The sequence below is a fragment of the Nicotiana tabacum genome, chromosome 8, assembly GCF_000715075.1.
Source record: "Nicotiana tabacum cultivar K326 chromosome 8, ASM71507v2, whole genome shotgun sequence".
Taxonomy (NCBI): domain Eukaryota; kingdom Viridiplantae; phylum Streptophyta; class Magnoliopsida; order Solanales; family Solanaceae; genus Nicotiana; species Nicotiana tabacum.
In genome coordinates, this window is record NC_134087.1 from 7,860,147 (window position 1) to 7,872,749 (window position 12,603).

The 12,603-nt window shown below is 35.6% G+C and overlaps 2 protein-coding genes across 11 annotated transcripts; both read right to left on the reverse strand.

The window, feature by feature from the left end:
• Window positions 1-1,399: 1,399 nt before the first annotated feature.
• On the reverse strand, window positions 1,400-6,295 carry LOC107821677 (sulfite exporter TauE/SafE family protein 3). Of its 10 annotated transcripts, XM_075218941.1 has the most exons (14): window positions 5,982-6,046; window positions 5,763-5,886; window positions 5,583-5,650; window positions 4,656-4,815; window positions 4,136-4,336; window positions 3,996-4,060; window positions 3,877-3,904; window positions 3,704-3,795; window positions 3,204-3,290; window positions 3,039-3,089; window positions 2,533-2,754; window positions 2,354-2,447; window positions 1,692-1,832; window positions 1,400-1,604 (listed from the first exon to the last, which is right to left on the reverse strand). In XM_075218941.1, exons 3-14 carry the CDS (start codon window positions 5,604-5,606, stop codon window positions 1,519-1,521), a joined length of 1,251 nt encoding a protein of 416 aa, XP_075075042.1. In that variant the 5' UTR covers window positions 5,607-5,650; window positions 5,763-5,886; window positions 5,982-6,046; the 3' UTR covers window positions 1,400-1,518. The 10 variants fall into 10 exon arrangements, 9 of the variants coding, with proteins under 9 accessions (XP_075075042.1, XP_016503597.1, XP_016503599.1 ...); XM_016648111.2 differs by lacking the exon at window positions 5,982-6,046 and adding an exon at window positions 6,220-6,295 and having other exon boundaries at window positions 5,583-5,886; XM_016648113.2 differs by lacking the exons at window positions 5,763-5,886; window positions 5,982-6,046 and adding an exon at window positions 6,220-6,285.
• Window positions 6,296-9,873: 3,578 nt separating this feature from the next.
• Window positions 9,874-11,560, reverse strand: LOC107821679 (large ribosomal subunit protein eL37x). The gene is made up of 4 exons (XM_016648115.2): window positions 11,421-11,560; window positions 11,068-11,203; window positions 10,857-10,958; window positions 9,874-10,117 (listed from the first exon to the last, which is right to left on the reverse strand). The coding sequence occupies exons 1-4, from the start codon at window positions 11,421-11,423 to the stop codon at window positions 10,074-10,076; spliced, it is 285 nt and encodes a 94-aa protein (XP_016503601.1). The 5' UTR covers window positions 11,424-11,560; the 3' UTR covers window positions 9,874-10,073.
• Between the last annotated feature and the right edge of the window lie 1,043 nt (window positions 11,561-12,603).

Consider the following 12,603-nt stretch of genomic DNA (forward strand, 5'->3'; position numbering starts at 1 on the left):
AATTAATACTCACTTATTAGTCTATTTATTTTAGCATGACTCGGTACTTTTAGATTATGTTTATTTTTATTATGGCTTTTTAATTAGCAATATTTATATTACATAATTTTATTATCTTTATTGTTAAATATTTTAGGATAATGCCATGACACATATCATATTTTGTATTATTTTCTTGGAAAATACTTTATATAGTTGTATCTTACTAGGATTAAAGAAATATTTTGAGCATACGTTATATGTTTTGTTCTACGAAGATTTTACCGGGAAAAAAGAGCCCGAAAAAATCCGAATAACCCGAAAATCCGAGAAAACCCGAGAAAAACCAAGATTGAAAAATCCGAGATTTATTGGTTTGGTCTTTAGATTTAATAACCCGACACAATTGGTTTGGTTTGATAATTATAAAATCCGAACCAACCCGGCCTATGTACACTCCTAGTAGCGGTAATGGTGGCACTAGTGGTGGAGGAGAAGGAAATTTTAATGGTGAAAAAAAATAGAAGGGAGGGGTAAAATGGGTTAGGGGCGTTGAGGTGGCAAGCCATGTGGCATCCACCTCATCAAATGCCAGTGCCACATAAAAGTAGATGTCAACTTTGGATAAACTTAACAGAAAAAGGATATATTTGAACCAATAGTATAATAATAGAGGTATATTTGAATTCAAAGTATAACAAAAAATATATTTGAATCTTTTTTTATAGTACATGAATATATTTGACCGTTTACCGTGAACTTAAATATCATGTTGAACCAAATTTTTTTCCTTAACCGCGTTAATCAATTAGCTGCGCTAAGATCCTAAATTAGTTGCTACAGCAAACTCTTTCATTTAACAATTTTATAAGATGATTGCATACCACAACTTTTCTTATCTTCCTCGCATTTATTTTCTTTTCAATTTATTCATTCATTTCAAGTTCAACGCACTCAATCCACTTGGCAAGGTTGAGCATTTTTACCATTAAAAAATTATTTGCTCATACCAAGAGGGAATATAGACATTTTCATTGAAATATTTTATGATAGGAGTTACTAAACAGAAGGTATTTCAACGAAATCATTTGATAAATTCCATGAGAAAATCAAGTTATAAACCAAAACAATAGGCTGTCTAATATTTATCGCCAAGAGAAACTTTAAAAATTGACCAAAACTTGAGATCTGATACTTAGAGCCCGTTTGGACATAAGAAATTTTTTTCAAAAAATTTTCACTTTTTTTCGAAATCAGCGTTTGTTCATAAATTTTCCAATTTTCACTTGAAGATGCATTTTGAAAAATTTCGAAAATTTGAAAAACTCCAAAAAGTTATTTTTCGAATTTTTCACTCAAATCACTCACAAAACTTCAAAAACAACCCAAAATTATATTCATGTCCAAACACAACTCTAAATTTCAAATACCAGTTTCACTTGAAAAAAAAATTCTATCTTTTTTGGAATTTTACAATTCTTATGTCCAAACGCCCACTAAAAAATACAGAAAGTGCAAATTAGAACATGAATGCTTTGCTTAAGAATTGTATGCACAGATGTTGTCGAATCCTATATGCTGCCCTTCCTCGACTTTTTTAATCGTGTCTAATATGCCAACACCACCTGCACCAATAAATAAACTTAGTAACAGAAGCTGTCGACAAAAACAAATACGATCAGAACCATATTAACAGAGTGAATAATACTTGCCTAATGAGAGGGCGCTCACAAAGATTGTGAAGGCCAATACAAAGATAATGACAGATGCTCTGCCCACAATGCTAATTATTTTCCTTACAACATTCTGTCCTACAAAGGCCGCAATAGTGGTTACAGCAACAAAATATAGGGCTGCAAAAGAGAAACCAAAAATCAGTAAACAGTTTCATAAGGAGCTTTGAATGACGGACATGGAGGAGGACAATGTCATAACAAGAGGGGGTTGCACAGACGGTCAGCACCCCCACCTACAACCCCAGGGTTGTGGGTTCGAGTTACAAAAGAATAGCTCTAACAAAGGGGATCAAAGAGGAATTTGGGGGGGAGGGGGTTAATAAAAAAGAGCTTTGGATGTAATCAACTACACAACTAGGAACGTCCAATTTTTTTATGTTCCTGGAGGAAAATGTCATAACAAGGGTGGAGGAGGAAAATGTCATAACAAGAGTGGATTGCTCAGATGGTTTTCCATTTTTTTTATGTTCCTGCTCGTGCCCGGATAGAGAAGGGCACGACTCCCCCTCTCCCCGTTCTACCGTCCAAACAGGTCAGCATTCCCCCACCTACAACTTCAGGGTGTGAAAAGGAGCTTTGAATGTAATCAACTACACAACTAGGAATGTCCAACTAAAACATTCAAGTTTCTTCACTACCATATGGTATTGGAAAGCGTCTTAGTAGGTAATATTGTATGACGGACATGGAGGAGGAAAATGTCATAACAAAGGTTGCAGTGGCACTTGATACCTGCATTTACCAATATCATGAAATAAGCTTTATATCTTGGCAACAAAAAGCCAAACCAAAATGGAAAATGAGATGGATATGAAACCTGGGGAGGAATGCCTTGCTCTAGAAGCAATGGTCCCAAAATGAATCCTCCACCAAGACCAAGCAATCCACCAACTATACCAGCCAAAATGCCACAGCAACAGCAAAGAATCAACTGATGCACTTTCCAGATTATTACGGCATCTCTGCTTGACATGATAACCCTTGATCCATTGTACAAGCAAACTGCTTGATATACAGCAGCTCCTACAGCAACAGGAACCTGAAAAATCGGAATTATCTTAGTCAAAAGTTCTCTATTCATCGGAGAAGAGAAGGTCATAGGTCATTCGACATGGCCAGAACGCAGCATCATGCTACAAGTATCAATACCAATATAAGCCTAGACATGGAAGTACAATGCACATTAGTTTCTATAGCAAAAGATTGTTCATCAAATAAATAAAAGGCTTGCTAGTAAATAAGGTATAAAAGGAATTACAAAACATTGAGAAGCAGTGGAGCATACACACACAGACCTGTTAGCATTGCAATAACAACACATACCTGTAAGAGGTTTAAGATCCAATATGCCACGGAACAAGTTGATGAATAATTCTGTAAAAAAAATGACAGCTTTCCATCAAATGCGCTAATAAATGCAGGAAATCATAGAAGGCAATCCTAAATGTGTAAAGCCTCGGAAACAGGCAAAGAGATAAATGTAAGAACCTTGGATATATGCAGAACAAGGATAACGACCCAGACAGCAATAAGTGTGGTGATATCCTTCCAGTATACATTGTCAATAATTGGCATCTGGAAAAGCTCAACAAATTAGCACAAGAGGACATATTTTCAAAAAACAATCACTCTAAGCTCCCTTGTGCCACTTTAGCACACCCAATTTGACTACTGAAAAGATTAAAAACTGAAGTTTCATATGTTTTTCTCTTTGGAGAAAAATAAAGTTAGCTGCTCGGGAGGAGATGGGACTTAGATCTTATAATCTCTGGTTTATGCCATAGACCATTGAACAAATCCCTTCAAACTAAAGTTTAACTATATAGGTGATTTTGTATAAAGGTTGAAAGTTTGGATAAATGGCGTCGAGTACTTCACATCAATTTCAAACCAATACTAATCTGTAATTATGATTTTTCATGTAGGTGGAGAAGTAAACTGGAACAGACAAAAGAAAATTAAATTAAATCGGGACACAGGATAATCACCTCTGATGCCTTATAAACTTTTTTTTCAACTCTAGATCGATTATCTGGACCCTCAGGTAGAAGTTTGTATATTACTTCCTCACCATCAGCACCTGATTTCAGTTCATTAAACTAATTGGTCAAATACCATTACTGATATTCTACAAGATAAAGCAGATAATGAAGCAACTGACCACCAGATGCCAAGCGTCCAGCAACTTCCTGGATGTCAAAATAGATATGTGAACAAGGTATCAGAGAGACTCAATCTTCTATTCTACTCTACAAATCACAGGATAGAATAAGAGACAACCTCCTTTATTATCGTTTCTCTTTTCCACGTCTCAACACCTTTGGAAAATGCCTTAGTTGATGCCACTGCAAGTACCATAACCAATCAGAGTAATTCTCTTGATGACATGGGTAAGAATGAAGCTATAAACCTTGCGCTACCTATGAAAAGGATGATCAATAAGACTGTAAGCATCCACTCTGCAAAAAGTACGTTTAGAACAACTCCGATACTGATACCTAGCAACAACATTGGTTGGAAAAGAAGAGCTAGATTGTAATCAATAATAGACATGTCCATTGTTGGATGCCGCAGCTTTAAGTTGTAGTAGACAGTTGCACCCGCTGCACCAGTGATCATACCTTGCAAGAAAAACAGAACGCTCAAAGAAAGCACCAAAAAATGGAACTATGGTCCTAAGCTGCATGTAAATTTTCTCTAGTAAACTGAATGATGTAAGAATCAGCACAATATTGATTCACAAGTAGCCCTGGCTCTAGTAAAACTTGAATGACACACAAGGAATCAACAATATATTGATTCTAAAACCATCTAACATGCAATTGGAAGTAATATCTATCAAGAAGCTTCTCACCTCAAATTAAGTTTTGTAACAGATCTCCTGAAATACAAGAGCAGCATGGTAATTATGAACATTGGAGATCATAAACGGATTCTTACATTTCGATATTGCAGTTGATGTCTTTGGATCAAATCCGATAATTAAAGTAAGCATGGGAACAAAGATACCACCTCCCCCTACTCCTCCTGCACTCCCTAAAGCAGCAGCGAAGAATCCAATTATTGAACCAACAATTACTCTCCACCCAACTTGCAGTTCCTGAAATGCATACCAAACTTCAGTAGTAACATCTACTTTATGTTAATTTCACGTATCGGCACTGAATTTTATCACTATAACAGTAAAGTTAATCTTTGTCAAATTAAATAACTGAATTTTTTCCACTATAACAGTAAAATCACATAACTGAACTATGCGTGCATTGCTCAACAACAATAACAACGGCAACAAAAATCCCATAAGTGGGGTCCAAGGGGCAGAGAGGTGGTTTGCGATAGACCCTCAGCTCAAGCAGACGAAAATGACCAGAAGGTGAAAAACTCTTACAGTAAAGAATGACACTTTCAGCAAGTTCACCTCAATTTTGTTACTGTCATGTAATTGCATTAATATGGAATGTTTCTAAAATTCAAAGACGGAAACAGACTATGTTGAGTCCCACATCGGCTCAAAATGGGTAACTTGGACTCCTTATATTGTCTTCAACAATCCTCGCGCGCGAGCTAGTTTTTGGGTTGAGTTAGCCCCAAAGTCTATTTATTATCAGAGCCACGCTCATCTCATTATTTAGCCGATATTGGCCCCCCAATCTTTTGGGCCCCCCATCTTTATATTGTCTATGCCCCAGTTATCCAGGGGAGTTGTTGAGTCCCACATCGGCTCAAGATGGGTAACTTGGACTCCTTATATGGAGTTAGGCAATTCTCACCCCATGAGTTGAGTTAGGCCCAAGGTCCATTTATTTATAAGAATAGCTGGAACAAGGGAGAAATGGTGTTGAGGGAAGAAAGGGAAAGTGAACTTACTGGCCAAACATGATGGTAATGCATTTCAGCCTTTAGCCTCAGAATATTGAATAGGTTGAATACATAACCTGATTCAAAGTCATGAGTTGTTCCATTATTACTCAGAGTGATTCTATCTGAAATCTGCTCTGCAGACGCAAAAACATTGGAAGATAGAACGACAAAAACAATCACAGCAACCACAAATGTTGTTAAAGCCTTCAACTTTGATTCAGTTTGTGCCATCAATTAGTAAGTTCCCAACTTTGATTTTCCTTCTAATAACTGGCTCCCACACTTCTTTAGAAACATTAACTCAGTTAAACTGCAAGCAAGAAATCAAGATTATTTGCTCTTAACCAACTTTAAATATGCAAAGATAGCAACTTTGTGAAAAAGAAAAATTTCAAGATTCTTTACATTTACCAGCTTACATATGAAAAGGAAGTAACTTTGCGAAGAAGATAGATGAATAAGTTAATCTCAATTTTGGCTACTTAAATGACTCCCTTGTTTAGCTCCTTAATGATTATTTTCTCTTATCCATATTTTCTGTGTCTTAAAAGGACCCTTAATCATTTTGAAGAGCTGTTTCTACAAATCAATTAATACCAATAAATGCTGAGAGAATGAGACGTGTTTTTCTGCCAATGCCTACCTCTCTAAAGCCTAACATAGTAACATGGTCTTGTGGAAATGAGTGGCACTAAGATTATTGCGGTTTATTTGGAACATAGAATTTTATAACAAAAGTTAAGCACCACTAAAGGATGTGGTCCTCCCTTATTCAAAAGAGTCTCTAGTTAAGTCGTATGAAAAAATCTTTAGTTCCCTTATTCAAAAGAGTCTCGAGTTAAGTCGTATGAAAAAATCTTTAGTAGGGAGCGTTCCCCCTCCCGAATAGGGTCCAGTGGTGGATCTACATGTTGTTTTTTTGGGTGCTCAAGCACACATTATCTTTGACAAGATTTAGTAAATTTATATATGTAATTATAAAAATATTTAGATAAATATTGAGTTAGCACCCATTATTAAACTCATTTTTCCTTTTCTTTCAGAATTTTTATCAGCGAGCACCAAGGACTTTAAAATCCTGGATCCGCCATTGATATGGCCCTATCCGGTGCAAATCCGGATATAGTCGGACTCGGCTCCAATGCGAGTACCGAACATGAAAAACCAAAAAAAAAGTTAAGCACTTTTCCAATGTCAGTATCGAATTAGATGCATGGTCACTTAACTTGCTAAAATAACACTAATGGTGGTCCTCTTTTGCTTCTTTTATTTTCAATGGCTTAATTTGTCATCTTATCCTTTTAAGGGGTGCAGGCACCTTGCTTGAGTAGATTTTTTTTCGTAATCTGTATATATAAATAATAAATAAAATTAAATATAAATATAAAAAATAATACCACTTGCCAGTACGATAATTTATTTATTTGTTCACTTTTTCGAGTTAATACCATTTATAAAAATTCTTGCGTATGTCACTGTCCTTTTGCACCCCACAAATCATAATTGCTGCTACTAGTTGTACTTGTATTTACCACCATCAAGTGAGGTGGTTGATATCCTTAATTTCACAAGACATTCCTTTTGGATCTACCTACAGGCTACCACATCTTGAGGTGTTTGAGACATTTCTAAGATGAGTAGTTATTGAACCAGTATTATGAAGAAAAAAAGGAAAAAAAATTACTCCATTCCTTCACTTTTACTTGTCATGATTCAACTTTTTGAGAGTTAATTTAATTAATTTTTAAAGTTAAATTGCATTAAAGTTTCTTAATATTTTAAAATTAATATTTAACTATTCGGAAACTATACGAAAAGTACTACATATAATTTATAATTTTTCTCATATTAATATGGTAAAAAAAAAATATATATGTTAAATGCTGGTCAAAATTTATGTAGTTTGATTCTCAAAGACTAGAGTTCAAGAATATTTTAGCCCTTTTCGTTGGATTTATTAGTTTCTGACTCAATTGGACGTAGGGGTGGCAAAATGGTTCAAAGAAAACAGTTAATAACCCATATTATCCATCAAAAAATGAGTTGGATAATGAACTTTTTAAAAACGGATCAAATATGGATAAGAACCATATTATCCATTTCGAAAATGGATAACCAATGAGTAACCAATGGATAATCAATGGGTCTAACTTTTACATTTGTAAAGTCTCAAATTATGGGTTCCTCAAGTTAGGGAAACTAAGAATTCTCCCAAAAGTGATCATATGCAAGAAGTCATGGATAATATCATTACTCATATTATCCGCTAGTTAACCTATTTTTATCCGTATTAAATATGGGTTGAGTCGGATGATTTACCCGTTTTCAACCCGAACCATATCCGACTCGTCCCGCCCCGCCGGTTTGCTACTCCTAGTTGGACGTATAGAACAAATGACAACCCCAATTTAATTATGTTGTCCACCTTTAATTGAAACCAACTAACAACTGGATTGCCTCCCCAACGGTACTCGACTTAATTCTAAGACCAACCCTCTTCAATTTCTATCAAAAATTTGTTGTAACGTTGAGCCATCAGCATCAGCCCATTCTAACAATTTGAGATCATACGGCATTTTGACCCCACTTTCGAGATTCAGTTCTGATTATTCAGTTGATACCCCAGTTGGATTCGAGCGCGCTCACACACACAAGATAAATACATTTTTGGAAAGTACACTTTCAAAATCCACAACTTCTAAATTCTAAACGATTGTTGCGCCTGAATTTAATATATTCAAACAAGGGAGCGGCTCTGCTCCATTACTCTTTGCTCCAATAATCATCAATGCATCTTTAAATGGATGACACTTGCTTTCATAAGTATGAAAGGCTGAGATTCGTTTCTAACTTAATTCTCTTTTTTTGGTTGCATTCTATTAATGGTACTGCTGGAAAACAAAGAGCCTACCCTCCCAAAGCTTTTGTACTTATCTCCTTCCAAAGCTATTATCCCCTTCCAAGAAAGCATACAACATATCAAAGTGTGGCATTTGATAAAGCAAAAAAGCTGTTGAGTTTTTTTTTCTTCATTCACATTTAAAAATAAATATGGTTATTGTTTAATAGAATTAGACTTAGTTTGTTTACATGTAAAAAAAAAATCAATATTTGATGCTATGAATAAATAAAATAAAAAAAATCAGTGCACTATGCGCATATTTTGTCCTACACAAAGTAATTATCACAGTTGGTGAGGGGATTCACATATTAATAGTATGATTTTCTTGAAATAATATATCAAAATATTAACCACAAAAACAAAAATAATGTTTGACGAGTAAACAAATTTTGGAGTAGATCAAAGTATAGAGAATAAGTTACAAGGGAATTCCAGCCTTTCATACTTATAAGGGCACGTGTCATCCATCTAAGGATGCATTGATAATTACTGGAGCAAAGGTTAATGGAGCAGAGCAGCTCCCTTCAAACAATATACAGTTTCTTTGAATGAAGATAGGAATCTCCAAATATCTCACAATACCACCATTATTGAGTTAGTTGGCCAATAACGACTTCATAAACTTTGCAGTTTGCACTTCATAGTCAAATGCCAAATTCAAGGAAATTGGCAAAAATATAATATGGCAAATACTCAAACCTTGGCAGCTCACTACACTATAATATCAAAGATGAGGACCATTGCTGGTTTGCTGTTTTTCCACAGTAGTCCTCTAATGGTACACTTTTGAATAGGTTAGGCTTATCTAATTTAGCCCACAAAAATCTACTTCCTCCAACACATCTAAATAAACAAAGAGCAAATAACATATGTGAGAATGGAAAGAGGGGGCAGTTAGTATGGCAGGGAATAGGTTTGTCCGTAGCAACTCAAACATCTTGGTCACACCATCAGATTCCAGGAAACAAGACACCTTCCAAGAATAGAGCAGAGATCAAAGAACACTTTTTTTTCTGAGTATGACTACCAAACTTTACTTGTATGCCAAGCTGATTTCTTTTCCAGGCACTTCATAGGCATCTGAATTCATACTACAGGCTGAACTAATCATCTAAGCAAACATTAAGAACGGGTATAACCATATAAATATTGTACATCGCCAATCAAGCCAACTAGAGCAAAATAAAGAGACTCAGGCAGCATCTTCAGCAGCTTCACAGAAGGGCCAAGAGAAAAATTAAGCAACAGCAAGTGAATGATAAGGAAGAACGGGATCAGCAAAAGATTTACACACCCTCATTTCATTTCATACTGCAATGGATTTGGAATAAGCAATTTGAACAACCTCAAGGTAACATAATAAATGGACAGGCAGCTCAGACCCAACAAGCGATGGAAGTCCATAAAATGCTTCTTTATAAAAATGCCGAGTTGGAATACATACTTTGAAAACTTTAAGCACATCAATCTTTTCAATGGGCATTTTAAACCCCAGATAGAAGGTTCCCAAAATTTAACTTGCTCTAACACTTGAACTATCAAAATCAGGCTACCACTAATAGCCTCTCAACTCTCAAGTGACTGTCTTAAAGGCCTCAAGCAGAAACTGCTGCCTTCTTCCTTGGAGCTGCTTCAGTACCTGGACGGAAAAGAGTTTAAAGTTTATTATTATTGCACAGAAGTTAAGACAAAGATACTCTTGATCATCAATTGGCAATGCCTAAACCAACAACTTAGTCGAGCTAATAAAGGGAAGATCATTCTGAATTCCAGATACACATCTTTCAAGTTCAAGTAATACCTATTCAACCCAGAAAACCTTCTAGCATTCCGGTCGTGTTAAGGCATGATTTTGAGATATTTTTTACCTTGAAAATTATGTTTTAGATCATCTTCCAGCATTCAAATGGATACTAAAGCGAGTGACAGATGATACGCACTCATACCAGGTGGAACACAAAGTATTACTCCTATAATTTATTGAGTTGGAAAAGTACAAAAAAGCTCTAGTAGATATATCTTTTTTATGACCGAGAAATCCATATGGAGCAACCCTTAGGGCCAAACGAAGTATTCAAATCTCAGGGATAATTGATTGGGTTGAAAACAATATCTAAAATATTTAAGCATGATGTACATTTGCAACGTAAAACAACTTTTGCTAAGTGAAGGTTTAATAATCTTTCCCCATTTAATAGAGGAAAACATTCTTAAGAATACAAAGTAACCAATCACTGGAACAATCACTGGGAAAATGATTTCATAAATGTTGTAAAACAATTTCCACGATACAAAACACACACTTAATTCTAAGTGAAAACGTAAATTAAATCTGTAAAATGCAGAAACAGAAGAACTTCCACGCATAAAGGGTGTACCTTCTCTAAAATTGGTCTTGAACCTACGAGGAACATTACGAAGGTACCTCATGCGGCCAGTCCCAGTTGTCTTTCTGCGAATTGCCTTCACACTCCAGTTGTCTGGAAATCCATTCACACAAAACAAGTTCAATTCCCATCAGATGATTGATATATTGATAATTAATACTCCATTGAAAAGCGAAAAATAAAAAAGGGAAAAAAGAATTACATGTCCTTTTACGGGCAGCAGGGTAAGCACAAGCAGAGCAACGGCTCTTCTGAAGATGAAAGCTGCGCCGCCCACACCTCACACATAGTGTGTGTGTCTTGTTCCTCCTCTTACCAAAACTTCCTGTCCCCTTCCCCTATTGTACAACAATCCACATTACCTTTTGTAGACTTACAAAAATATATGCCCATTTATGTAAAATTTGAACCATTTTTTGCTTTGTTCATGTCATCGTTTCATTTTCTCGTATCGTTCCAATTGTATAAAATGTCAACATATAAGTTCATGGGAAAAAATATGAGGAAATAATAGGATGGAGATTAAGAGAAGCTAAGGGGTTTAGCTTTACTTACCATTGCACTGGAGCTGCAGAGACCCAAGCCACCACCTCCTCAGCTCTTTCGACTGAGACCTGCGGCGATCTAGGTAGTGCTTATAGTTGGTTGTTAACAAAGGAAGAAAGATTTTAGGGTTGTGACTTGTGCGTGCAATGATGATGGGATTGAATTGGGCTGAAAGTAATTGGGCCAAATTAGCATTTTGGGTGGGCGAAGTGCACAAATTCGGAGGGGCATTTGCATCTATACTCGCTTTTTGTGTCACGTTTTAACTTGTGCCCGCTTTGTAAAAAAAATTACAAACGTACCCGCTTTTTTGCATAATTTCAGCATACAGGGCTGAAGTAACAAAGGCAATCACGCAAAACTTCAGCATTCTAGTAGTCGGGCCTGAAGTTCAGCTCTAGAACTGAAGTTTTTTTTTGTAACTGTCGAACTTCAGCTCTAGAGCTGAAGTTTTTGTTTGTAACTGGCGAACTTCAGCTCTAGAGCTGAAATTTTTATTTGTAAGCTTCAGCTCTAGAGCTGAAGTTTTTGTTTTGTAACTGTCAAACTTCAGCTCTAGAGCTGAAATTTTTATTTGTAACTGGCTTTTTGTTTGTAAGTTTCAGCTCTAGAACTGAAGTTTTTGTTTTGTAACTGTCGAACTTCAGCTCTAGAGCTAAAGTTTTTGTTTGTAACTGGCAGTTTTTGTTTGTAACTGGCGAACTTCAGCTCTAGTGCTGAAGTTTTTGTTTTTGTAACTGACTGAAGTTTTTGTTTTGTAACTGTCGAACTTCAGCTCTAGAGCCGAAGTTATTTGGAAGCTAGCTTTAGAATAGGATCTGCTCAAATAAGCTGGGGATATATCCATCAAATAACTTGCAAAATCTTAGCACTGGGTTCAAGAATTTTTATGTGCTAACATACTTAATTTAGCTTTACAAGAAACAACTTTCACCTTAATAATATTTATCAAAACAACCCCAAAAAAGAAGTAAATAAATGCAAATTAATCATCCCTGATTGTGAGAACAAATAATGAGCTTCGTAATACGATTAAAATGCAAAGACGTTGTCACTTAACAATGGTATCTTGATAGTTTCCACTCACTAAAGGAACTATGGAAAATAATTTCTTTTTTAATCATATAAAGGTACAAAAGAAAGTTTTAACTTCTATGCACCAACAGTTTAAAAGAAGTTTTACCTAAAAAAT

Coding starts and splice junctions, on each gene's coding strand:
- LOC107821677 (XM_016648111.2), bottom strand. CDS start 5,807: ATGGCACAAACTGAATCAAAGTTGAAGGCTTTAACAACATTTGTGGTT. Junction 4,337..4,655: donor ATCAACTGCAATATCGAAAT/GTAAGAATCCGT, acceptor TTTTCTTGCAAG/GTATGATCACTGGTGCAGCG. Junction 4,061..4,135: donor ATTGATCATCCTTTTCATAG/GTAGCGCAAGGT, acceptor TGGTACTTGCAG/TGGCATCAACTAAGGCATTT.
- LOC107821679 (XM_016648115.2), bottom strand. Junction 10,959..11,067: donor TGCTGCCCGTAAAAGGACAT/GTAATTCTTTTT, acceptor ATGGATTTCCAG/ACAACTGGAGTGTGAAGGCA. Junction 10,118..10,856: donor CAAGACCAATTTTAGAGAAG/GTACACCCTTTA, acceptor TTTTCCGTCCAG/GTACTGAAGCAGCTCCAAGG.